Source organism: Chondrus crispus, genomic scaffold (assembly GCF_000350225.1).
Source record: "Chondrus crispus Stackhouse genomic scaffold, scaffold_7, whole genome shotgun sequence".
In the NCBI taxonomy this organism is placed as follows: domain Eukaryota; phylum Rhodophyta; class Florideophyceae; order Gigartinales; family Gigartinaceae; genus Chondrus; species Chondrus crispus.
In genome coordinates, this window is record NW_005178734.1 from 79,328 (window position 1) to 105,251 (window position 25,924).

Sequence of the window (25,924 nt, forward strand, 5' to 3'; positions counted from 1 at the left end):
ACAGTACGATGATGAAGCAGTAGGGTTGAGGTAAACACTTGTATTCTCCAAGAGGGTGGCGTGAACACAACGTCTCAGCGTTTTTTCAACCGTGCTTTACCGGACGTGGATTGTTTAGCGGGACGGGTGCTTGCGGGAATGCCAAGGGGCGAGGTTGAGAGGTGAACAACTGAAGAATTATTCTAAGTCATCGTCCATATCGTGGTGGGCTATGCTCGTTGTCGCTCTCGTTATGCTGGTCATATTTGTTTTGCTCGTCATCGTGCTTGAGATCCCAATTTGAACCCTGATTGCATTCTCGAAGAGAACAAATGCTGGCAGAAGCGAGCAAAGCTACCAAGCTCATCAAATACTGTACCGTACTCAGCCTATAGACAAACAGTGCGCATGCCCAACTTGTGTGTGTCTAGCATTCACGAGTAGCAATGCTAAGCATACCGGCACAAACCCAACCAGTCCTGAGGCCACCTTAACCATTCAAGATTTGTACAAGCCATCGCCGCACGAGTCTACACCCGCAGATGCGAGGTGAAGCGGTGGGCAGTCAAGGCATCTCGTGTTCCCTTTTAATTTAACAATAAATGGATCCCGACTCAGAACGCAACAACCCTTACCACCATATTTTCCTGAGCGTCAACCTTGGGTACCTCGCGAAGCCCTCGAAATTAGAGCTAGACACGACTGATGGCTATTTACAAAAGACCTTAGCACAACCCTCTACGCCAGTACAATCTTCCCCGCAGGAGTCAGGACTTAGAGCAGACCAAGAACATCGGCAAGCTGGTCTGGAAATGGGATCAAAACGAGCAGCATCTAGCAACTGGCCCCTACCCCGATAGCCGTGCGAGTGCCATCAGGCTCAAGCACTTCGTTCCTGCACGGGTAATCACTTTCGCGCTGCAAGAACACGGCGACGAGCCCCCAAAACAAAAGCAGCGGCGAGTTGCCCAGTAGAGATGAGAAGCCTTGCAGCAACAAAGTAAGCGCCGTGGCACGGCTCGCGACCGCCCGCCCGTACAAAGCCTGCATGATCCGGCCCCCGTCCAACCGGCCAATTGGCATCAAGTTTAACGCATTGGCCAACAGGCCCGTGTACTCCACGACTGCTAGCGGATGTACAGCGATGGTGGCCTGTTCTCTCAAACCCGCTGGCAAGATGATATCCGCGAGCGAGCCGACCAAAATGGAGGCGTGGAAGAGCGCAGACGGCACTTGCGGAAACCAGTCGGCGATCTGCCCGCTGCTCGTAATCAACAGTCCCGCGATCAGAGCGGAGATACTGGCGACGGATCCCACGAGCGGTCCTGCATTTGTTGGTGCGCACCAGTACAATATCAGCCTGGATCTAGTAGAAACTAACAGATATCCGTCCTATACTATATTTTACATTAAAAACGGCTCATCAAGCTACACCAGCGGTAGGTTTGATACGATCAGAAAAGTGTGCTGCGCGCGCCAAAAAATCTAAAACAAATTTCGAACCACTAAATTTACCGGGCCATTCTAAAAAATCATTTCAGATATTGAAAATCTGACCTCGTAGTGTAGTTTTTCCCACCCCTGTAGGCGATCCCGACGCCCTCAGCGTACTGCTTTAGCTCTGTAAAGGCTACGCGGGGGTGCGTCGTAAGATGATGACGCACCTGAGTACGGATGGCCGGAAGGAGCCCTTCCACAAAGAGCGATTTGAGCCGATTATCGGAGAAGACATTTCTGCAGCGGAGTGCTTTCTTCCAGAGACAGTCTCCGTATTCCGTTTCGGTCATCCTGGGACTTTGTATAAAGCCCGTCACCTCAGCGTAGGCCTCGGCAATGACCTCGTTTGTCGTGAAAGTCCTGAGTAGGTAGTTTACGGCCTCGGGGTACGACGATAACATTTCGTCCCTGCGGGCATCGACCACCCCGGATTCTCCCACAATACGGGACTGCACCTTTGCCAAGGCCGTGCCAGTCATGAAGAACTGGAAGCACCAGAGGGCCGCTCCCTCATGTACGCCGTTCTGGTTGCACGCCGCCGTAAACCTGGAGAGGAAATTTAGCACCGCAATCGGGTCGTCTCCACTGAAGGTCACGCCCTTCATCTGTAGGGCCATCCGCTTTCCGGCCCTCGAAACTGTGCTGGCAACCTTGGCGTTGTATCGTCCCGAACGGTTGTGCAGCCGATATCGGCAGTAATCCATGACCTTTTTAAAGAGGTCTTTTAAGGGGCGAATCCGACGCACATGCCTCACGTCTACTTCAAAATCGTCCTCCGAGGAGTCTGTTTCGTCCCTCGTGGCGTCACTAGCTTCCGATCCGACGGTCTCGTATCCCTTGCCCTCGGTCTTTCTCCGGTACTTCTGCGTCGGCAGCACTACGCGACCGGCCCCGGGCGGAAACGTGGGTGTCTGTCCCATCTCTTGGGCTTGAAGTCGGCCATCGCGCTCTTCTCCACCCCACGGGGTCTCACGTCCCATATGAGGGTACTGCGGCCGCGCGTTCCCAAGCGTCAGCGACGGCGGTAGTACGGCCGTTGTCGCCAGCGGCAGTCGCTCTGCCTGCGGCGCTCGAGCGTGCACCTCTTCCCGGGTAACGTACCCCACGGTTGAAGTGATCGTGTCCCAAAAGGGGCCGCGTCCGACTACTTCGTCCACGGCGCTCCTTACGAGGGTCCGGCTGTGATCCTCAACGATCTTTCGGAGCGTGCTTGTCAATTGCGCCTCCACGGCGGTCGTTACCCGGCGGTCCAACTCGGACGTTAACCATTTCTCCAATAGGGACCTTTGGCCGCGGTGGCCCGGTGTGGCTGGGATCTTCGTGGCGCCTCTGAGCTGCCTGATCCCTTCTGGGCAATCGGCCACCACTGTAACCGGCTTTGCTCCAGTTTGGTCGTGTTGACGTCCTTTGAGGAGCTCCCCTTCCAGCGAAGGGGCGGACGTCGCACGCGTCTGCGATCTCGTCCTTTTGCAGGTCAACTTCTCACTGTAAGCCGTGCGGGCCTTCGTCGGGAGGCTGCGCATTCCCGAACGGGATGAAGTTCGTAGCACGGGAACTCTGCAAGGGAGGCATGGAGCCTGCTCTTTTGAGCCTAGTGGCCTCGACCTTTGCAGGATATTGTCTCTCAATTTGCAACCGTCTTCAATCTCCATTCCGAATCGGATCTCGTGAATTCCTAGAAGCTTTCTAGGTCGGGAGACCAGTTGTAATAATATGGATCCTTCTGGTTCGGTGTTAATCGGTCACGGAGGGGGTGTCCACGGTAGCGGTAAATTACAACGCCAGCAACCTCACTAGGAGGGTGGCTTGTGCGAGACCGAAACGGACGAAGGGAGATGCTACCCCTGAAGACGGGAGGTGAGTCCTAATTAGGAAGTTGGGGGCTAGCTCAGAGGGGATGGGGTAGCTGGGTTATTCTCCGGGAGGGAGGCAGTTCCTCTCTAGTACGTCTGCCTCCCTCGGGTCTCAAGCTACTGTACGACTACTGTACAGTAGCTATCATAACTACTGTAAGAGACACCTCCCGTGTACACGTGTGTCACTGTGCCCCTGGCACCACGTGTACACGGACCTGTAAACTAGAACACGTGTGCTGTCACTGCAGCTTGCACGTGTTCACTACGCAACGTATGGTACCTGTAAATTAGGCCACTCTAGCTACTGTAGAGCGTCCGAGAACGGAATTGTCATACTACCACAACGAGGACTGTCCTCGCCCGGAGCCCGACGACACCACCGGGAAGGAAGAACGCGACGCGATACACGCGCGAACGAGGTCGCTCGCCCCGAGGCGCGATTTTGTCCGACTTCGCGCGGCGCAAGGTGTCGACACCCCGCAGCAGGCCCGGCAATGAGGGATAAATCGGGGGAGATGGGGAAGAGGGCACGACGGACCCAGTACCAAGACTAAGAAACGAAATTGGTTTTTACGCAGAAGGAGGGCAGGTCGACCTGGCCCCCGGGGACAGACTGGGATTCCGCTCAGTGGTCAGCGCCGTCGGACGGCACCGCAGGAGGCGGATCGTAGAGACCCGCGGGACAGTAGGCGGGGTAACGAGGCACCCCCGCGCTCAACCCCGCCAAAGGGGGCACCGCCACCTCACTGTGGCGAGTCCAGCGATGCACACGGCTCGGAGGAGCCGGGACGTTGCCCACCGCTGCGGCCTCGTACCCGACTGCTCGTAAGGATCCCGCGTGATCGGGCGTGGCGTCGACGAAGACGACGCGCGAAGGGTTCGGAGGTCATCCCGCTCGCGGCGGTACCGGTCACGTTCGGCGGTTGTCCGCTCCAACACGCTCGCTTGGCGGTCAGAGGACTCGCGCAACGCTTCTAATTCGCTACGCACACGTCGCAGCTCGGCTACGGAGGACTCACGACTCACCTCGAGGCGACGTGCTTCATCGCTCCTCGCCAAGTACCAGCTTGAGAGTGTGCTGAGTAGACCGTCCACCTGCCACACGCGGTTGGCGGACTGACCCAAGGCGTGGGAGAGTACAGGGACGGCCCTGATGTCGTCCCGCCCCAGCGTCCCGTGACGCACGGATGCCGGCTGCTGCGCCTCCCGGGGCGACGTCGCGTGGAGGGGCGGGACAGGGGGAAATGGAAGACTCGTTGTCGAACAGAGGCCGCTCGCGGCGACGGTTGGGTCACTGGACGGGCCGGCATGTGCGACCGGATACGCCGCGGGCTCGCTGTCTAAGTCCCGATATCGTTTCCTCCGCACTTCGCGCGAAGCGGAGCCGACTCCGCCACCGCTCCTGGTGTGTCCCGGAGAGGACGCTGGCGTCACTTGGCGCGCCACGAAGGCGTCAGAGCGGTGATCATACGTGAAGAAGACGGAACGCGCGCCGGTCGTGAAATCGGTCCAGCGGCGATGGACATGTACCCCCACCTCGCTCGCACGATGCATGAGCTCGAGGGCGAACGAGTAAGTCCAGGGCACATGTTGCGTACTCCGCTCGAGCGGGTGCAAGGGGACGCTGGGGAGGTCCCATGCCACTCTCCCCAAATAAGCCAGCACCTCGAGGGGCTGGATAAAAACACGACCGTGGATCGACACCTCGTTCATGAAGGCGTTCCCAAGGGCCCATGCCCACTCCCGCTCGACGTTGAAAAGGAGATCGGCGTAAGCCGGGTACGACGGATCCGAGCAAGCAACCCCGTGGTGCTTTAAAACGTATGGAAGCAACGGATGAACCCCTAACGAAGGGAATGTCTCCCTCACTACAGCAGGGAGGCGGGGAAAGTCGGCCGCGGTTAGGCCTCCTTCGAAGGAAGCCGAGCGAAAGACACGACCATCCTCCTCCTCGGAGTGGTGGTATGCCGCCCAATCGTGGGGTGCGATCCCCACTCCGTGCAGCCGCATGAGCGAACAGGCTGATTTTTGGAGGGCGACCCGAGCCTTCGAATAGGCAAAGGGGCGCGGGCTCAAGTACAGCCCCGAGACGTGGGACAGGACGAATTCCCGAGGACTCGCTGGGTCGCGATGGGAAATATACGTAGCCATCCGATCCACATACTCCACCTCTCCCAGACTGTACGCAAACGTGCGGTCTGAGGCAACGACAGCGGGAATCTGATACACCGCGCCGCCGCCTTCCGCCAAGGGCCGACCCAGTAGGAGGGCAGCCTCCTCCGCCCGCCCCGATTCGTACACCTTGCGAACGCGCAGTAGGTCGGGGCGGAGGCGCACGCGGGACAACAGCTCCCCGACGGTGATGCCGGACCGCGCGTACCGGCACCAAGGGAACCGGAGGCGGTCAAGGGGCAGAGGAGTCGACCGCTCGAGCGGGACCCTAAACCACTCCGGCGGAGTGTCACCCGTCTCCTCGCCGGACGGACCCAACTCCTGATTTGCTACCGCCCGATCGTCGGGACCGCGGCCGCCGCCCTGGACGGCATACGGATCCGCGGGTCCTCGAGGGGCTCGGACGGGCGCGACGAGGGCCTGCTCTACCGGAGTGCCAGCGGGGGTGATCTCGACGACCACAGGCGGAGCGCTTGACGTAGGAATTAACTCGACGGATGACGTGGACTCGCGCGAACCGCGAGTCCTTTGGAAGGGCTCGGACGTATCCCAGGGGCGCATGACGGTCACGGGACGACTCGGAGCGGGGCCAGCGGACAGCGCGAGGGCCGCCGACGGAGGCGGGGACGACCCTGCAGCCCCCGCAGGATGCGACGGAAGGGGCGGAAGCGAAGGACCCGAGACGAGCGACGCCGACGAAGGACCCGCTGAGGGGGCAACACGACCCTCGGACGGAGACACCATGACCCGGACACCGAGACGTTCCTCGGCGAACGACAGCACGACCGGAGCACGGAGCACGAAGGGGAGGGGAGACAGTAGGAAGTGAGATGCGCGGACACGAGGGAAGAGTTGAGGCGGCTCAGAGAGGTTGGGGACGAAGGAAAAAGAACCCGCACGCACGCCCGGGAAGCCAAAACGGATTGAGTATGGCAAGAACAGGGGGTCGGGACGACGCGCATCCACCTCCAGACCAGTGAAAGAGCCCTCAGACATGGTCGCCTCTACAAGCCCGAGAGTGCTGATCGCGGACGTTCAGTCTTGAGGGGGGGGCCGTGTAGCATAACCGCCCCCCTGGGGCTTTAAATTAGATTAGATCAAGAACTAGATCAGCTACTGTAGAGCGTCGAGCTCTACAGTACGACCGCGCGTGTCCACGTGTACACCACGGGGACAAGGGACACGCGCATACACGTGCACACGTGTACAGCGCGCGAACGAAGCGCGCACGCACCACGAGTAATACGTGTACTGTCAGCCTCGACATAGCTGACAGTATTACAGTGCAGGCTGACCTGCACTACAGTAGCCCACTACAGTACCTCGGTACTGTAGTGTTATGATAGGTTGTTTTTTATATTAAATATGGAGCGGACCGACGGCGGCGGAAGGGGACAAGCACGGGCTTGTCCTCAACCGACCGCCAAGGTCAGTCCACCCAGCTTATTCTAAACGTCGCCTTCGCTCTTCGCGCGCGTTTAGTCGGAGCCGAGCCGGAGTGGACGCGCAGCACGCGAGCGAGCACGGAACCGCCTCCGCCCGTCAGCACTGGTACGTCACCCAGTGCTGCTCCGGGGCGTCGAGGCGTCGATCCGCTCGTGCGTGCGCGCGTCCCTGCTCGCTCCCGCTCTACCACCGCTACCCGGGCCCGAGCCCGGTTCCGTAGCTGGTTGGCCCGCTTCACCCCTTCTCCGATCCGGGGTCTACAGGTCGAACTGCGCATACACCTCCAGTCGTCTGGGGGTGTTTATGCTACAAGCATGAAATACCACTCTGCGAACTGGAGGGCTGAGCAAAAGACAATCCTGTGTCCACCCGGTTTGAGAACAGGGTCGAAGATAGCAACACACTCCGACATGTCAGATCCGGAAAGCTTGTCATGGCTGGAGTTGGGAGATTCCACCTCCCTGCGCGTGTTATAGGGAGGGTCTGTCAAGATGAGTTGCACCTTTCCATCTAGGTAGAAGCCACTCTCTTCGGCATCTGTCTCAGGGACATCGGTCATTGGGACGTCGTGAATACTGCAGAAAGGACTCATCGTCTTCATGACCCTGCCGTAGGCGAACTGATACCGCTCTTCACCCCTTGTTACAGACGTTTTATGACGCTTTTCTGGTCTGGTATCCTGACGATCCATAGGGACCCTATTATCTTCTTCCTTGATAACTCCTTCTTCACCTTCGTCCTGCGATGCTTCCATTGCGCCTATATCAACGGTGTCTTCAGTATTGCCCATAGAATCGACGTCAATAGCTGTGACACGATTGTCAACATACCCTATCGCTGCTTTTGTAGGTGCAGATAAGGAAGCGAAAACGGGAGCAGCGATGTGTTTCTTCTCGCACTTGTACTTCTTGACAAATTCCTAGTCCGTGTCTTCCGCACATTCGTATAGGTACTCATGCGTAGAAACCTCTTTCAAGTGGTGAAATAGCATAGCAGTGAGTTCCCTAAACGCGTAATCTTGCTCCTTGGTCCTCTTCCAAGCAGTAGGATCCGCATGCTTCAAATCCATTGTGGCGTTCCGGTGTCCCGGGAATGTATCGCTCTGTGACGTAGGCGCAAAGCAGCGGTCGCTCTCACCGAGAACCACAAAGGTTCCACTTGATTCCTTGAAGAGAACGTACGGGGAAATCATTGACTCGCAGCTCTCGAAGCCTATCTTCTTCGCCAAGGATGTCCACGCCTTTACAATGAGTTGAACGGCGAAGCCCAGACGATTTCCGCAGGTATAGCTTATCCGAAACGGACTCGAAATCTTGTTCCGGCGTTTCCGTTCTCTCTGAAAGTAGTCCACAGCAACTTTCAAGGCGTGAATGTAGATAATAACCTCGAATGTATCAGGAGGCTTGGTAGCGAAGTAAAACTTAGACGAACTTGGCACAGCATATCTGTTGCCATTGGCTGGAATATACTTGCTCCCAACCACTAACGAGGGGCTGATCTTACCCGTCGCGAAGAGCATCTCGAAAAGTTCGAAGATTCGAGAGTCTTTCTCCCCGTACATGACAAAGGAAACTGCAGATTTGAAGATTTGCTTCACCTGTTCTTTGCCGAGCTCTCTGAGAATAGGTGGTCCGTCGTTGAATAAAGATCGAAAATTTCCGGGATCTCTTCGCTTCCTATTTTTGTTCAGCAGTAACGCCTTTAGTGCTTTGACCGCGCTGTCATCATCTTGCTTGTGTATCCAGCGTAGTACATCAGACGTCTTGGATTCGTGAAGGTTGAAATTTGTTCTGAAGTTCTCGTTTCTCGGAATGTGAAACAAGTGAGTGAGACACAACTGGGCGAAGCGGACAGGAGCGGAAGTCATAATTCAATGGTGATTATTTTCCGACACGAAGTCTGGAAAACTAAGAACTGGATGGGCTGTTAGAGACGGCGTAGTGAAGAAAAGGGTATGCTTCGGAAAAGTGTTCGGGCGAACAATCGGGATTTGCTGGTCATAGTTCGCGAACCATGACTAGAAAATCTGGACTGTTATTTTTTGATAAAATTACAGACGTTTATAATTTGCTGGTCATGGTTCGCGAACCATGACCAGCAAATCTCGACTGCTCGCCCGAACACTTTTTCAAAGTGGGACGAAGCCTGCAAACCACCACCATCCCAGGTGGTAAAAATACGTAAAATCCGGAAAATCGGGTAAAAAAGCCAGGCCCCTACCTACGAAAACTATCTGAAGGGAAGTCGTACCTTATCTCGGCGTGTCGTGAGGAATACCGATCATCCGGGACCCCCTTTCTGACGCGCAACTGGGAGTCGCAGGCTTTGTCTGAAGACCTCGTGCTAGGCGCCGGCGGTGGCACAGGCACAGGCGAAGTATGACATAGAGCGAGGCGCCGGGATAAGCGGATGCAATTGGTACTCGAAACTCAAAATGAGAATACTGTACGTATGCGCAGTGCAGTACCTGCTCCACCCCTGAAGCGCCCCCTGGTCATGCTTCGCGGCAGTTCTCATTTTGAGTTTCGAGTCCCTTTTTTGGGGGTTCGAATCTCATAATGAGTTTCGAGTCCCATTTTTTTGGTACTCGAAACTGAAAATGAGAATACATTACGTAGGCACAGTACAGTACCTTCTCCGACCCTAAGGCGCCCCTAAGAGGCGGTTCAGGGGAATGATGATGATCTCGAAGCATGCGCAGTATGCATTTGCTTTGAGTGAATTTTCATTCTGAGTCTGAACTCTTGATCGTAGAATAGACAGTTCATGTACTCACCTGTGAAGTTACGTGTTGTGGTTCTTGGTTAAGTGTAGCCGTTTCTTTGAGAGCATTTTAATATGTTTTTTGCTTACGAGAACTACTTAGATGCGGAGAAGATTTACATTTGAATCCCTATCTTCAGAAAATTGTAGTCTCACTGATTTGTAAAGTCAGCTTTTTGCGGATCGAACAAGATGATCATTAACAATTCCGCAACAGCGAATGAGCTAGAGGAAGTCATTAATCTTACTGATTCACATACTTTCCAAAGAGAAGACCAGAGTCTCATATATCCCGTTTGATGTTAGAACTTATACACTGTCATCATCATTTCATGACAAGTCACAAACGTATTCCGTCATGGACGTGAAGGAGACCAAGTGGCTTCCAAAGAATTTTGTCAGAGGGATGGTGAGAGGGTCTGCGTTCGTGTGTCATGTACGATTTTTGTTTAAGAACGATGACAGAGAGCCTGCAATATCATAGTTCTCTCGATATTTTCATGCTCGAAACAAGTGAGAAGGGCGTTCTGCATGTAATCTGCGGTCAGAAAAGTCGTCAGGAATTAAATAAAATGGTTTATCGCTTCAAAGCTAACGAAAACTAGGATGGGAGCGTTCCCTTTCTAGAGAACAGGAAAAGCATGCAAAGCGGTGATAAAAAGGCCTCGGATTCAAATTGTGTGCTGGTACCATCTTCATTTAGTAAGACAAGCCACGGAAATAGTGAAACGTTTGAGCAGCATCTTTCCGAAAGGAGGGAATAAAGGGATGGTAGTGCCTTTAAAAAGCAGTCTGCGAAGCATTTCGCACGGCATTTGTTCTTCTCAGTGCAAACAAATCTGCAGTGAGTATTGTCAATACATCAGGACTCCGACTGCTTCACAAGGAGCCCCAGGGATAGTGCAAAAATGGCGACCAGTCCCTAAGACATGGGAAACATATCTAGAAGAGCGTATTTCCTTATTTGTACAGATGGGAAAGCTTAGAGATCTGACAATGAAAGTTGAAATGCAATGCCAGCATTTCATGCCCCAATTGGGATTCTGAGTTGCCTAATGAAGAAAGTCAGAATGTCATCACAAGAATTTGTGTTAATTTCCGGCAAGGAAGTGACACAGGATCTTGTCCTGCGCAAAACTATCTCGACGTTGTTTTTGAAAATCCAAACGAGTGGCGAAGATATAAGGAACGTTCAAGGCTTAAAAAATAATGAACCGGTGGTTGACATTATTAATGTTTACGCTTCTGATAGAGATCGGTAAGCAGGCACGAAAGTAAAATGGTAAAAAAGTTATGTGTTGAATCTATCTGTGTTATCCCATTGAGTCCCGTATCTCCTCTCGTGAGTACGGAGGGAACTGCAAGCGTTGCAAACTTTGTTACTGGAACTTATACCTATTAACCGTTTAACTCAACTACAATTTTGAGTATAGAACGCCTTGTATGGTTTGTACTACTACCATAACTTTAAAGCCACATGTTTTCATGGTACCTTTGTTGAAGTGTTTAATGTTTAATGAGCGGCAAGTAAAAGCTTATTTCCACGGGGTATGTGGTGTCAACCTTATTATGAGTTTCGAATCCCTTCTGTTTGGTGGTCCCTGTTTCGGGGATTAGAGACTCATAATGAGTTGCAAATCCCCTTTTTGGTATTCGAAACTCATAATGAGAGTACAGTATAGGATGACATCCGAAGTAATGTGTTTGACGGAGTTGACTTAGGGATCACCTTTTCCGTTGCCCTAAGAAATGCCGTCCCATCCAGAGGACATCATAGATGAATTTCTCCCTACCGGCTTCTGACGTGCTCGTAATGTCGCCTTACTAAAACACTCAGTATCTTGAAGTCTCACTACGTATATTAAACTTATTCAGGCGCTATCCCTTCTCACTTTTGAGTGACTTCATTCCATTCACCCAGACTGCTCTGTAACAGCTTCACGCATGGAATAAAATTGGTCGTTGCAGATCACACCCATAAATAATGTGAAAACAAAATATATTTGCATGATGTACCGTAGAACATCTCGCTTTTTCTCTGCCGAACCAGGCCAATTTATCTCGTCTTGGAAATCAAGTGCAGTGCGTATATTCAAAGAACGCCTCTGCACATGCAGAAAGGGCATTCGCATATTGATATGCTCAAGGGCACATAAATGTTAACTAATAAATGTTTACTTGTTGATGGGTGGTCAATGTTTACCCAGTGGCAAGTAATGTTTACTTGTTGACGGGTGGTCAATGTTTACCCAACGGCAAGTAAATGTTTACTTGTTGACGGATATTTGGACTGGACAGACGGAGTGCTGTGATAGGTTGCAATACTTTGAGTTTTTCAAGAAATTCAATGGCTACTTTTGCCCCTACTGTAATTGAGTTTATTGAGAATTGTATTAAAATCACGGTGCATATCGCGTATGATAAAAAACTTTATTTACACCCAGGGAGAACCCGCACGCGTACGGCCCGGCGGAATCCGGGCCGGACGCGTGGACGTTTCTGGAAGGAATTTCGTAGAAATAAAGGAGAGAGGGTGACGGGCGCTGCGGGGAAAAAGGGGGGGAGAAGACGACTCGGCCGACCCTCACCACGGAACGGCACGCTCCCCAAAACCGCCTCCCCCATTTCACTGACAACAGACCACGAGTCCGGCACGAAGAAGGCGGACTCAGAGGACTGTGATCGCGGAGGCACGGAAATAGCATTTGCGATGGCTTTGTATTCAGGTTCTATCGAGATATTAGGGTTCTTCCAATTTTTAAATTTACCCCTTTTTTTCTCATCTTTTCCATTCTCGACATCTGTTGGAAACTGTAATGTACGTATTTTACAGTTCTCCCACGTTGGCGACAGATTCGCTGTTCAAGAGGATCTGAAAACAAGTGGGACTACTCAAATGTACCTCGTAATTACCCCCCGAATTTGGTGAGCATTGTCAGAGTTCAAAAGGAGAGCTCAAGCCAAGGTTCAAGTATGCTCCGGGGCGTTCTAAGGGCGACGCGAGTCGTGCTGGATGGGCGAAACCGCTTCCCCGTGGACATCAAGTACACGCAGACGCGGAAACGCAACGACCGAAAACGTTTGAAGATCCTGAAGGAAAATGCTGCCATCATTCGTGAGGGACGGGAAGCATTGATGAAGCGATTGCAGGGAGAAAAAATGGCAGAAATCGAAAGCGCCACAGCAGCAAGCACAGTGACCTCGCCAGCGCCGCATGGCGTTTAGGATGAATGGTTGTTGAACCACGCATATCGCTATACAGGGTCATAGCTACAACCGCGGACCAGTAATGCAGGTCAATCTCGAAGGGCTTCTGATGGATCTTTAAAGATGTGCAACCGGCCCTGGCGATACTGCCGTTTCACTTTTACTCCTCGTCACTGGCTTCTTTGAATGCCCCTAGGGCAATTCAAACATCGCAGCAGCCCTCTTCTTTTCTCGCTCCGCAAATAGTTTGACTTTCCGATCAAGCTTTATGATTTCGTTGCGTATTCCTTGATTGTGCGGTTGAATCTCGTTAGCCGCTTCCAGATCAACTCGCGCATCATCCCAATCCCCGAGAGCAATCTTTGCTCGACCCCTGTATTCAAAACATAAAGCGATTTGGTAATTCCGAAAGTGTAACGCAGATGAACATAGACACAACATGAAATTGTTAGAAATGCATACCTTCTGTGTTGTTCATAATCAGAAAAAAAGGAAATTTCCATACCTGTAGTACAAAGCTTTCGAACTCTGAGGATCTATCCTCAGGGCTACCGAGGTGCTTTCTACCGCCCGCTTGTAGTCTTCAAGCTTGACATGACAGAGAGACAAGTTGTTTAAAGTTGTCACGTGAAGCGCCCGCACTTCGTCCTCTTCAGGATCGTCTGATTCCACCGTGATAGCCGCACTGTCGGATGGCGCACCAGATGTTGTTTCAGGTTCCACTGTAGACTGACCTTCAGCTTCAATTGGGGACTCCGTTTCTTTGTTGGTCGTGGCTTCGCTCGGTCTGCTGTCCGCGTCTTCTGGTGTGCTTGAAGTGACCGTGCTGACGTCGATCGTTTCGATTACCTCTTCCTCTTCTTCAATGGCGGTGATTATATGGTCCTGATGATTTTCGCCTTCTTTCTCGATTCTCAACCCATTCGCTGGAGGCTCATCTACCTTTGTCTCCCCAGGGACAGATTCCTCAGAGATAGCATTTCTTTCTACGTCGAGTTGTTCAGTGCCTTCTCTTCGCTCTGCGTTCGATTCAAGTGTGGACTGTTGTGTCAATTGCTCAGAGGAAACGCCGTTTGCATCGGGAGCGTCCTCAGTTTCTACTGGGGGCGTTTGCCCATTTGCGTCCGCGTCCAGAACCTCAGCTTCTTCAAAACCTTCTTCGTCTTTTGCGTCAGTACTTTCTTGTGCGACTTCTGCAGATTTTTCAGTAACCGGAGACTCATTTACGCTCGGAAGCGATGAGGCCGGCTTGTAGAACACATCCGCAAGTAAGCGAATGCTTCGGCCATATTGGTCGAGTGCCTTCTCATATCTTTGCTCCTTAAAGAAATTGTTGCCATGCTCCTTGTATGTCTTCGCCTCGTCAAATCTCTCCTTGGGTGACATATCCGCCAATGGTTTCTTCTTCTCACCCCCCTCACACGTGACCATTTCCACCTCCATGTACACCACAGCATTCGGTGGGACACCCTTTCGCTTAAGCCCTCGCTCTCCGAACGCGTATGGCGCCGTTGTGCGAGCCTTGCACTTCTCTCCAACCTTCATCGAGCGTGCAACCAACTCCAATGCAGGAATAACCTTGCCTCGTCCGAGGGAAAAGCTTAGGACGCCTTCCGGTCGCGTCGCCGAGGAATCGAAAGGCTCCATAGTGTCATCCTCGGATAGTCGGAGACTATACCGAACGCCGACTTTTGCATTTCGACCGGCGTCGTCGCCCGTGCCTGGTTCAAGGATGGTCTTGGTGACAGCGCCATAACCAGCAAGGTCCTCTGTTTCGGGTGCACTAGGGTCAGCTGAAAGAGGCATCTTGTTTAAGATGAGAGGGCTTCGTCTCAGCTGAGAAGTCGTTGATTTTTGGCGACGGCGAGTTGCGGATAGAGCAGATTCATTACCAGTACAGCCGCCTCTTTGATGGCGAAGGCTGAATAGCGGCAAGCGGATGTGAGCAGATTGTGACAGATTTATTTCCCAATTTGCGTGTTTTTTCATTACTTTCCAAGCCCTTGAGCTCAGAATAGCTGGAAAATCGGTTCGTTTCAAACCCGTAATATCCCTTTGATCTTGCCCTTCTTCATGGGCGACTGCTCACTGCGTAACCTCAACCACGCCGGTCTCAAGCCTGGCTTTCGAAGTTTTCACGCCCCACACCCAATCCAGTTTCTTGGTCCCGACCTAAAGCCTGTGATGCAAACGCCAGCAAATACGGGAATGCCAGGTGCGGCGGCTGGGGGGGCCAGTGCTATGGCGCCCATCCGCATTGGGGGACGAGAGATCAACCCCAGCAAGTTGATGTCTGCCTTTTCTCGCACCTTCTTCTGTTTGGGGCCCGTGTGCCTGCGCAGCGGCATTGGGCCTGGTGTAGGAGTGGGATGTGGCGTGGGGGTCATTCGTGGACCGATGGTGCCGTTGGGCGGGGAAGCTGGCAGCCTCGATTTCTTGCGACAGCTGCCGGGGGGTTACCAGATTATGAATGTTCTAAAGACAATCACGAGAAAGTTTCCCGGCTCGAAGACTGGTGTCGGATGTGGTGTGGGGGCTGGATTTGGGTTCGGTATTGGACTTGCGCCGGCGGGCGGAAGTGGTGGAGGTATGGGGAATATGATGGGTGGGATGGGCGGGATGGGTGGAATGGGAGGTGGAATGGGCGGGATGGGCGGCGGGATGGGCGGGATGGGAGGAGGGATGGGTCAGGGAATGATGGGGCGAGGGGGTGGGATGGGTCAAGGAGGATATGGTGGAGGTGGCGCGCAAGCTGGAATGGGGATGGGAGCTGTTGGTGGGGCAGCAGTCAGCGGGGCTGGTCAATCAAACAAAAAAGTGGAGGAGCTTGACGATCGTGTGAAAAGGGTTGAGGACAAGCTGTCGACATTGGAGGAAAAGGTGAACATGTCGCTCAAAATGAAAGAGCTAGAGGAACGTCTGTCATCGGTGGAAGGGCGCAAGCGGAGATGACAAGAAGCAGCAGCTCTGGGACTGCAAGGACATGGACTGGGGTAGTCCGTCGATTGGAGACCCATTAAAACGGACACCATGGCGGCTGGGGCCTTGCAAACTGCCATAATCCGCGCTTGTCTTGCCTTGCCTCGAGCTCGAGCTGGGCGAGATTGGGGCGCTTGTCGTAGGCCTTGTAATGCCAGGCGGCGCCGGCGGCCAGCATGGCCTCACCAAAGGACTGCCCATTGGGCATGATGACGTCTGCGACGACGCGGCCGTAGCGGTCGGTGTCGGCGACGTGCAGCGTGACGGTTTGATTGTTGATGAGGCGGCGGCCGAGATCGCCTGCTTCGCGGCCGTAGTTTTGCCTCGTCTCCGGACAGTCGATGCCCAGGATGCGCACGCGGACGGTCTCGCCGGACGGGTAGCGACACGTAAACGTATCGCCGTCAGGCATTTTGAAGACGTGCACGCCAGCGATTACTTTTTGTCCCGCGGCGGGCGGCGGCGCTTGTTGCGCACCGGATCCGGTGTCGAGGTAGTTTGCAGCAGCATGAAGGACGTTTGAGGCGGTGGCGGCAGCCGTGTCCGAGGAAAAGCAGCAACCCATTGTGAGGAGAGCGTGGTGCAGCTGTGCGTTGACGACGAGTGATGGGAGTTGAGGGGAAGTATGTAGACCAGGGAATCGATAGGGTAGGTAACCGAAAAGGACTTAAAGAGTTGGTTGGGACAAGTGAGCTCTATAAACAGTGGGGGCAGCCTTACAAGACGAACGTCACAATGACGCTGAGTGCCCCCGTTGTAGCATGGGGGCATACCAAGTCAGAAAGGTGGCTGAACGTCGCTGCGGTTGGCCGTTCCAAAAAAGGTGACCAGCAAAGGTGACCAGCAATGCACTGGTTCCCTAAATGGTACCCGAAGGGTACTGTACACGTAGTGGCCCTCCGAAACCTCAATATACGCAACGGCTCCTGCTATACGCCCCTCTCGTGCAAGCCTTGCATCCGTCAGCAAGACGATACAGAATCTCCTTCGGTATCGGCGACAACAACGCGCTTGCTCCGTCCACGTGCCCAGTTGCTGCCGGCCCCCCTTCCCCTTCGCCATTCCACTATGGCTCACAAACCCCGTACCCCTTCCCCCTTCCACCGGCTGCGCCACGCCCTCAATCTTCCGTTGCTTTCGCGCCTCGTCCCGCGCCGCACCTCTCCCTCCGCGTCCCCCGCCGTCTCACAGTCCCTCCTCCCCTCCCGTACCCCTCCGCAGCGTTCCACCCCTTCCTGCCTCCGCCTTCTCTTCGCCATCTATTTCCTCCTACTCACCGCCTTCCTCGCTCTTCTTGCCCATCTTTCCCCCTTCCTCCGCATCACTCCCGCCCATATTCGCCACTCCACCGCCCTGCAAGATGCCTATACCTTCGTTGCCGCATGCAACAACCGCCACGAGACGCTCGCCATGGCGCTTGAGAGCTGGCTCAGGGTCCCAAATGCCCGCCAAGTCGTCGTCGTCGATTGGTCCTCCGACCCCCCGCTACAGTCCGTCGTCGACCGCGTTGTGGCCAACTTTAATAGTTCCGTGGATGATTTACCGCATGTCCAGGTCGTACCCGTCGAAGGAGAGCGCGACTGGGTCCTCACGAGAGCGTACAATCTCGCTTTTCGACACGCAAGGTTTGACAATGTCTTCAAACTCGACTGTGATTATATCGTCAAGCCCACCGCCGTTAAGGCTCATTTGCTTCCGCGGAAACAGGACGTCTTCTTTACCGGCTATTACATGAACGCCCGCGACGCCAACGAAATGCATCTCAATGGTGCTTTGGTCATCAGTAAAAAGCGCTTCTGGGCCGTCGGCGGCTACGACGAGCGCATCCAGACGTATGGCTACGACGACGAGGAACTGTACAAGCGCCTTACGAAAAGCGGCATGCGGAAGATGAATATCAGTTATGACGAGATCAGACACGAGCACCACAGCGATGACATGCGCGCGCAAGAGAGCGTCAAGTTTCCGCGTGCCCAAATTGATATGAATAGCTTGTTGCTGGAGAAAATTAACAGTCCTTGGGGGAGCGGCTATCGCAAGTCGGATTATAAGAGACAGGGGGGAAGTGAAGGTGGCCTTAGAGCTACGTATGTACCAAAGGCGCTGCATACTTTAGTAGGAAAGAAGACGAGAGACGAGCTATGGAAGACCGCGCTAGGGAGAAGGCTAAGGCAGGATTTTGTCGTGCCTTGGGCGTTGGTCGGGGCCATGGATATAGTGCAGGCGGAGAAGGCGCTATGGAATTTCTGTATTAGGAAGGGGAACAGTACGTATGATGAGGTCACTCACACGGGGCAGCGAGTGCGTTTTGTCCTGGTGCATGTGCAGAATGGACTTGGGAATAGGCTGAGGGTATTGGCGAGCGGTTTGTCTTTTGCAGAACGGACTAGAAGGGAGCCCATTGTTGTATGGGAGAAGGATGTACACTTCGGAGGGAGTTTCTCTGACATTTTTGATGGGAAGCATGCTGAGTTTGCTGTTTTAGACTCACTCGGGGCTCGATGGCCTCTGAAGCCGCGTGGTCAATATGATGATGCGTGGAATGATATTGAGTTTTACAACTATATGATCGAGGAGAATGATGGGAAAGTAATTGTTGATGATGAAGAGAAGAGCATTTATTTCAAGTCAGATTCTGTTATGAAAACGCCAATTACCTCATGGGAGTCTGAAAACGTGCAACTGCAACGTTTGAGAGTGAACTCAGACATCACTGCAAGAGCGGCGCAAATCACGAATAGAAGCGACTTTAAGAATGTGGGCGGTGTCCATATCCGCAATCGCTCGCTGGAAAACGACATTGTCGGCGTGAAGGACAACTCCGGATTGTACCACGACGATGACGCCGCAGAAATCAAAAAATGGCGAGCGACAACCAAGTACACAAACTTTGTAAGCGAAATGGAAGACTTACTGGAGAGCGGGACGGTGGACAGGTTTTTCGTGGCCAGTGACACTGTCGGGGTTTTGCGTACTATGCAAAATTTGTTTCCTGAAGGCAAGGTTTTCTATCTTGATAGGGATTGCGATGACCGAGGCGGCGAGTGTGAGCAGTACGCAATGGCAGACTTGCTTGTTCTTTCGAGAACGAAAGTCTTACTAGGGTCCACGTGGTCAAGCTTCAGCGAGGCCGCCATGAGGTTAGGGGGACCAAAAGCTCTGCTTGCAGGTAAGTTTTGAAGACAGGAGCTAGTTTTCACGCTGCGCTTTTCAAAATATGCTCACCTAACAATACCGCTATCATATTTGTTGTTTTCTGACGCCTTTTACCTCGACCTGATGGGCATAGGTACTGATTTTGGTGAGCTCCCAACATCACCCTCATCAGCTCCCAGTACTGATCAGCATCGGTGACGCAAAGGAGTGAAAAGTTTTGATCCATACAAGAAGTTTAGCGGCAAGGAAACCCCTACGCCGGCAGAATTTTTTTTTATTGATGAACTAATTATATATCTCATACAATAGAAACTATCTTTTAACTGAAGCCTGGTAAACGACATATGGCATCAGACAACATCGTGAATGGTAACAAATATCGTACGTTTTTGTGATAGAGGACAGGCTTTATTTCATTTTAGTTTTGAGAGTCGTGAAAACTCCGACGCAGTGGCTCAAAACTCTAGTGTAAGAATGCGGGCAGGCTAGCTAGCACTCCTTCCATGATAGCTCGGTGTTCTTTTCAATTCGTACGTGAACACTGCGCAGGCTCTCCTCTGATAGTGGCATCTTTTCGCCCTCCAGAATACAAATTAGGAGAGAGTAGCTCTTGTCAAGTGCTACAGCTGAGTACTGTAGATAGAACAGGTAGAGCCAATTCTGGGTCTATAAAGACACGGCCGAAAGAAAATGTTGTAGCCTCCCCTGGACGCTAGGTGGCGACCGCTTCGTTTCTGGTGCTGAGTCCCACTTGTAGCTGGAGGGTTAACGTGTGCATCTCTGCTAGCAGTGAATGTCCTTCTGCTGCGTCGGGTATACAAGACCTTCCCGGACCGGGAGTACACAGCTTCGCGCCAAATTGTTCGTCTAGTACAGCAATGCACCTAGTGAAGCCACGTCAAGGACGATTCCTATATTTCAGTTGCTTTTAGGATGTATCTCCATCCATAAGTAAAAAATACTAAGAATTGTTCGGTCCGAAAGGACCAGGATGCTTTAGCCTGCCTCCGTTCAGCATACGTAGCTGCTTCTCCCTTCGCCGTTCTGACGTTACAACCTGACCAGCAGCTTCACCAAGCGGAGAGAGACCGCTACGAACATTACATCGTATCTCATTGCGAGAAGAGCAGTGATGTGTTCGTCGCAAGACGCCGTGGAATGCTTGATTTCCTTCTAGTTTCGGAATACATCACCGCAAACTCCGCCGCTTGCCTCGATTCGACGCAGCAATATAGCCTATCCACTTAATGTTGGAGTGGAACGCTTTTATCAAGCCCGTGGTCTATGTACTGGAGCTGGTTTTCGCAGCTGTCGTCACCATTGGCACCGCTGATGGCCTCTTATTCCACGATGCGTCTATCGACCGTCTTCGATGCGCCTTCAATGATTCAATCGGGGCTTGTTCTGCTGTGATTTCGCTCGGGGCTTTATGCATGGTGGGAGGATTCTATGTGCTATGGAAGCGCCTATCTTCTGCCTTTTTATGTGATATGAAGTACCGCAATGACACGGAAACAGTTATGTGTATGGTGCTTTCTATCGGCTGGCTATCGGTGGCAAGCGTCATTACATATTATCGTCCACTGCCGACAGATGTCGATCCAAAATTTCTCCTCATTCAACGCCGTGTCACTATCACATTTGCGTGGCTTCTTTGGGTCTTCCACATAGGGTCAATGGCCATTGCCTGGTTCGCGCCGGACGAGGATGGCAGGGACGAACCATTCCATCCCGATATCGATCTCCGCCATGCGCAGATGTCTTTACAAGGAGGGTTAGCCTATCCTTTTGCTTCAGAGGATGCAACCACCGCTTTCGACCGTGCGACCACGATCCAACCGGACACTACATCGGAAGTACAAGCTTCGCCCGACGAGGTTGGTCTACCCAATCTTGCCAACATACCCGCTGCAACAAACTCTGAAATGACGGATCTGAGTCGCTTTCTGAGCCAACACGACGCGCTTGAGGACGCCAATGCCGCACGAGCTCCTGGACAGTCGCTCAGAACGCCTGTCGTGTTTGCTGAAGAGCCGCTGGACACGCTTCGACCGCAGGAATCAATTCAAGATCTTGCATCTACTTGGAAGGATATCGTGTCTGCCGATATCGAAGCGGAAACCCCCGAAATTGAAATCACGATGGAGCCAGAATCACACCCTGAGGACTCAGGCGGCGCTCCTTCCTCGCAGTTATCAGGGCCCTCAAGTCGACCTACATTGCGCCGTCGTCGAACAGTGCGCTTCGACTCGAGCGATACCGAATTGTAAACATATGTAGTAGATCGTGCATTGTGAGAATGAATATTGTGTGCGCGAAGGTTCTAGTCAGGTTCCTTAGGAGGTCGCCGAAGCCTCACCTTTCTTGTAGGATTGCAAGGCAGCGACTACATACTCTGTTGCAGAAAAAAGGGCTAGCATAGCTGAAACAACAGCAAGGCTAATCCCAACGAGCGCAACGCGGGTGCCCCCATCACCGGAGAACAACAGTATCGTCAGCGCGAGCATTTGGGTGGCAGTTTTAATCTTTCCCCAAATACTGACCTTGACAACCACGGAGAGGCCTAGCTGGGCCATCCACTCCCTGAGTGCGGAAACAAAAATCTCTCGGGCTAGAATGACAGCTGCCGCGAGCGACAGTACCGGGACTTGTAAACGAGCGACTAGCATCGTGAGAGCGACCGCAACCAGAAGCTTATCCGCGACTGGGTCAAGGAAAACGCCCAATGCCGACTCGACGTGCCAACGCCGTGCGAGGTAGCCGTCCAAGAAGTCTGTGAAAGATGCCAGAGCGAAGAGAAGGGCAGATAGCCAAGGTTTGGCGGCCAGCGTTGGGGATAAGGTTGTCACGCAGAGAACGGGGATTGCAGCAACGCGGGCCCATGTCAAGGCCATGGGAATTTTCGAGCGTGGTAAAAGGGACGTGGCGGATACTCGGATGGTTTTGCGTCTGGAGGACAAGGGTTTCAGTTCAGCCCATCTGCGTGATTTCCATTTGTCGTTGAACAATGGTAAACGGTTTCTTCGGCAGGATGAAGAGGCTGCGAGATGATAGGGGGACCGCAGAGGAAGAATGGGAAGAAAGCATATTGCGCCTGCCGTTGATATTGAATACGGGGGATATGAGGACTGACAGGGAGTTGAAACCATTGCGGCACTGAACTACCAAGATGTATTCGGGAGAAATGTACACGAAGGCAGTGGAAAGGGTTTTTCTGCACTACAGCAGTGCGATGCAGAAGAATTGTGACACAGAATGGGCGAAGAGGGCTTTGAGAAGAGAACAAAGAAGCGAGCGATGAGAGAGGCGGAAAGGGGGGAGAGAGGAAGAAACCGGGTGGGGAGATGAAAAGGAAATTGACCATCCGACTGGGGACCAGCAAGGCATGGTGTATTTAGAAAAACAATTGTTTGAGCGCACTGCAAATTAGGGCGCCTCAGGTTCTGACAAGGTTGTTGTCCCAATGGATGGACTCGATCGAAGTGTAGATTGAAGCGAGGGAATCCATGCTATCGGACAGGGCGTCCAAGCCATATTTTTTTCTTCGTCACTCTGCACATTTCTTCGCACTGGCGCGCAGCGGAGGATTTCCGGGACCAACGCGCTCAGACAAACGGCCCGCATAGCCACGGAAAGCGGCCGCATACTACTGCCTACGACTCGCACGCAGTCATCCACCCTCCTGGTCGCTCTGAATGCGCAAGCTACGTCTATTCCCCGTCCCGCGCTCTCGTCAATCCTCCCGACCGCCCTCTCCCACTTCCACCCCCGCCGAAGCCCCTGACCAGCATCAGGAGCATACCTCTCCTGGTGAGCCCTCCTCTAGGCCCCCGCCGGAGCCTTCCTCGGCCAGCACCCGACCTGTTGAGTCCTCTCAGAAGACCGAAAAGGCGGCCATGGCGGACACTGCCGTTGCTAGCTCGTCGCGTTCCAGAGGTCACCCTTCTTCAAAAGCAGAACTGGCGAAGCGCAAAATCGAGACTCTGTTTCAGACACTTTCTGTCGAAAGAGATGCCGCAAAGAAGCGTTCGATAGACCTGGAGGAGAAACTTGCCTCAATGGTTATTGGCGATTCAGAAAAGGAGCAAATGCGGAAGAAACACGTGAAACAGGAGATAGCTTTTCTGAGAGAGCGTAGACGTCCCATGTCCGAAGCTGATTTTGAAATGATTAGTATAATCGGAAAGGGTGCCTTTGGAGAAGTCATGCTTGTCAAGCACAAGAAAGATAAGAACTACTACGCCATGAAGAAGTTAAGGAAGAAGGACATGCTCAAGAAAGAGCAAGTTAATCATGCATGGTCCGAGAGGCATGTCCTTGTCGCGGCGAACCATGAATTTGTCTGTCAGCTATGTTATGCTTTCCAGAACAGTGAGTTCCTTTACCTTGTGATGGAGTTTCTGGCTGGCGGGGATTTGATGACTCTGCTCATTGACAGAGATACTCTCACTGAAGAAGATGCACGGTTTTATATTGCTGAGATGGTTGTTGCTATTGACACCATTCATAAGTTGGGCTTTATCCATCGTGATGTCAAACCGGACAACCTCCTCATCGACAAGGATGGCCACCTTAAGTTGTCCGATTTTGGACTTTGCAAGAGCTTCAACGTTGACGTTGAGTCACTCCCAGCGTCAAACGTGAACCCTACAGCTCAAGAACCACACTCCACCCTGAGCGAACTCTCTATGACTGAGAGGGCTGCCGCATGGAGAAGAAGTGCCCGAAAGCAAGCTTTCTCCACAGTCGGAACGTAAGTCATATCTCTCGCAAAACCATCCCTCTTGCATCCTTTCTCATGCAACTGACTCAGAATTCTTTTGCGTTGCTCTTTGTACGTGGCATCCTGTGTCGGCATGTCTCGAACAGCCCCGACTATATCTCTTGCGAAGTGCTGATGAAGCGTGGGTACAACAAAGAATGTGATTACTGGAGTTTGGGCGTTGTTCTGTACGAAATGCTGGTTGGGTATCCGCCATTCTACGCAGAAGGAGCTATCAAGACTTGTCGAAAAATCTTGAACTGGCGACAGACCCTTCGCTTCCCGCCGGAGGCTAAGATTAGTTGGGCAGCCAAGAACCTCATACAGTCTCTGGTTTGCGACGCAAAGTACCGGCTCGGTGCCAAAAGAGGCATGGATGACTTCAAGGAGCACCCTTTCTTCGAAGGTGTGGATTGGGAAAATCTTCGCACGATGAAGCCACCGTTCTTGCCGGAACTACGTGGACCCACTGATACTCGATATTTCGAAGATCACAAACCATTGCATGGTGTGAAACCAGAGCTAGACGCCACGAAACCGTCGTATCTCAAAGATCCAGCAGCCGAGGAGTTCATCGGATTCACGTTCAAACGCTACAATCCTAATGAAGCTCCCGCTGGTCGTCGAGCGGTCTTGACAAGTTCCATGTACGATGCGCCTGATGGAGCACAAGACTGAGCTGGCCAGCAGACCAACATACATGCGAAGTCCTTTGCACGTGTGAGTGGTCTGTCTTCGTGGATTTCCTTAGAGGAAACTTTAATCCCTTCATCTTAGTTTGGTGATGTAGGAGCGTTCTTGCGCGGCCGTCCTCTTTTCCGTTTTGGCGTCTCCTTAGCGGTTACAATTGCATCAGCTTCGACTTTCCTCGGTCGTCCTCGTCTGCGCTTCGGCTGCAGAGGTTCTTTTTCACTAGCAGCGGACGTCTCGCTTTTTCGAGGTCGACCACGCCGGCGTTTTGGTTTGGCTTCCGGACTCTCAGACTTCGCAGGAACTGCGGAACTCCTTGCGTTTTCGACAACTTGCGCTAGCTCGATTCCGTTTTCCTGCGATTGGCGGCGATGTCGTCCTGTATCAACAGCCAACGCAGTTGTTCCGACAACCGCCGCTACGCCCTGATCCTTTGCATCGCTTCGAATCACGGTTGATGATAACAGGAGCTGTGTAGCATCCATGTCGATGTCTACGCTACCTTGATTAGTTTCGGCATCACCGGATTTGGAAGTGTCGCCATTCGCTGTAAATAATATGCTTTTTGCTGCTTTGGACACAGCTTCTTTCTTTTCTTCCGCTATTTGCGATACTCCAATCACCTTCTTCTTAGACTGCGAGGCACCTCGGGCTACGTTACCCTGCATTTTGACACGGAGCTGTTGCAGTTGAGCGTCTCGTTTCTCGAGGAGGGCCTTCATTTCACTGATTTCACTCAATTTAGCTTCGTAGGTCTCGCTGCCGGCTTTCATCGCTTCTGCATACACTTCCTGTCGCTGTTTAACTGTCGCAATAGAGCGCTTGATCTCATCCACGCCAACATCGCCCATCAAAACAGCGTTGATCCCCTCTTGTTTCCTTTTTGCTTGAGTTTCTACTAACCTTGCTTCTGCTTCCATATCTTCAATGCATTTCCTTCTGTTCTCCAAATCCGAAACAGCTACCTCTAAACTTCCACTTGCAACCTCCAATGTACGCTCAGCTTCGATATGCCTCTGAAAATAAAGCTCTCTCTCCGCACGCTCCCGTTCCAGCTGTGACCTCTTTTCAAAAAGCAAAGTCTCAAGCCTCGAAGTTTCCCTCTGTGCCCCTTCCAGTTTCTTTCTCTGTGCGATCCCTGCTTCCTTCAACAGGTCCCTCTCCCTCCTCGCCAGCTTCTCCAGTGCCGCCACCCCCTCTCTCCCCTTCTGCATCTCTGCCTCCATTTCTATCAGCACCGCATCCTTGACCCCGCGCTTCCTTCTTTCCTCTTCCAGCTCACTTTCTTTCTCCATCATTTCCTTCTTCCTTTCCCTGAGCTCTCTCGCCGCCTCATCAAGCTGCTGTCTGCGGGCTGCAATTTTCTCCAGTGTCTTCTCTGCGGCGTCGGCCCGCACCCTCTGCGCGGTCAGAAACG

The 25,924-nt window shown here is 52.8% G+C and overlaps 6 protein-coding genes; 3 read left to right on the top strand and 3 right to left on the bottom strand.

Annotated features, from left to right (window-relative positions):
* The first annotated feature begins 12,060 nt into the window (after window positions 1-12,060).
* On the top strand, window positions 12,061-12,642 carry CHC_T00007309001 (hypothetical protein). Its single transcript, XM_005711318.1, has one exon. It carries the CDS (start codon window positions 12,061-12,063, stop codon window positions 12,640-12,642), a length of 582 nt encoding a protein of 193 aa, XP_005711375.1.
* A 73-nt stretch (window positions 12,643-12,715) lies between these two features.
* On the bottom strand, window positions 12,716-14,909 carry CHC_T00007310001 (hypothetical protein). XM_005711319.1 is given in 3 exon segments: window positions 12,716-13,112; window positions 13,113-13,293; window positions 13,426-14,909. 2 exon segments carry the CDS (start codon window positions 14,907-14,909, stop codon window positions 13,113-13,115), a joined length of 1,665 nt encoding a protein of 554 aa, XP_005711376.1. The 3' UTR covers window positions 12,716-13,112.
* Window positions 14,910-17,309: 2,400 nt separating this feature from the next.
* CHC_T00007311001 (hypothetical protein) lies at window positions 17,310-21,381 on the top strand. XM_005711320.1 is given in 4 exon segments: window positions 17,310-18,377; window positions 18,414-19,068; window positions 19,189-19,253; window positions 19,254-21,381. The coding sequence occupies 3 exon segments, from the start codon at window positions 17,310-17,312 to the stop codon at window positions 19,251-19,253; spliced, it is 1,788 nt and encodes a 595-aa protein (XP_005711377.1). The 3' UTR covers window positions 19,254-21,381.
* Window positions 21,382-21,391: 10 nt separating this feature from the next.
* CHC_T00009507001 (CDP-diacylglycerol/glycerol-3-phosphate 3-phosphatidyltransferase) lies at window positions 21,392-21,949 on the bottom strand. The gene has a single exon (XM_005711321.1). It carries the CDS (start codon window positions 21,947-21,949, stop codon window positions 21,392-21,394), a length of 558 nt encoding a protein of 185 aa, XP_005711378.1.
* Window positions 21,950-22,020: 71 nt separating this feature from the next.
* Window positions 22,021-22,419, bottom strand: CHC_T00007312001 (hypothetical protein). The gene has a single exon (XM_005711322.1). The coding sequence runs from the start codon at window positions 22,417-22,419 to the stop codon at window positions 22,021-22,023; it is 399 nt and encodes a 132-aa protein (XP_005711379.1).
* Window positions 22,420-22,645: 226 nt separating this feature from the next.
* CHC_T00008666001 (Serine/threonine protein kinase) lies at window positions 22,646-25,101 on the top strand. XM_005711323.1 is given in 4 exon segments: window positions 22,646-22,951; window positions 22,952-23,808; window positions 23,925-24,495; window positions 24,496-25,101. The coding sequence occupies 2 exon segments, from the start codon at window positions 22,952-22,954 to the stop codon at window positions 24,493-24,495; spliced, it is 1,428 nt and encodes a 475-aa protein (XP_005711380.1). The 5' UTR covers window positions 22,646-22,951; the 3' UTR covers window positions 24,496-25,101.
* Window positions 25,102-25,924: the final 823 nt, after the last annotated feature.

Bases quoted from the DNA above. Each gene is read 5' to 3' on its own strand.
- CHC_T00007312001 (XM_005711322.1), bottom strand. From the start codon at position 22,419: ATGGTCAATTTCCTTTTCATCTCCCCACCCGGTTTCTTCCTCTCTCCC.
- CHC_T00007310001 (XM_005711319.1), bottom strand. From the start codon at position 14,909: ATGAAAAAACACGCAAATTGGGAAATAAATCTGTCACAATCTGCTCAC. The intron at 13,294-13,425 runs GTATGGAAATTT...TTTTGAATACAG, and splicing joins TCGAAAGCTTTGTACTACAG to GGGTCGAGCAAAGATTGCTC.
- CHC_T00007311001 (XM_005711320.1), top strand. From the start codon at position 17,310: ATGGCGCTTGAGAGCTGGCTCAGGGTCCCAAATGCCCGCCAAGTCGTC. The intron at 18,378-18,413 runs GTTTTAGACTCA...TGGCCTCTGAAG, and splicing joins GGAAGCATGCTGAGTTTGCT to CCGCGTGGTCAATATGATGA. The intron at 19,069-19,188 runs GTAAGTTTTGAA...TGATGGGCATAG, and splicing joins ACCAAAAGCTCTGCTTGCAG to GTACTGATTTTGGTGAGCTC.
- CHC_T00007309001 (XM_005711318.1), top strand. From the start codon at position 12,061: ATGGCTACTTTTGCCCCTACTGTAATTGAGTTTATTGAGAATTGTATT.
- CHC_T00008666001 (XM_005711323.1), top strand. From the start codon at position 22,952: ATGGCGGACACTGCCGTTGCTAGCTCGTCGCGTTCCAGAGGTCACCCT. The intron at 23,809-23,924 runs GTAAGTCATATC...TGTCTCGAACAG, and splicing joins GCTTTCTCCACAGTCGGAAC to CCCCGACTATATCTCTTGCG.
- CHC_T00009507001 (XM_005711321.1), bottom strand. From the start codon at position 21,949: ATGGCCTTGACATGGGCCCGCGTTGCTGCAATCCCCGTTCTCTGCGTG.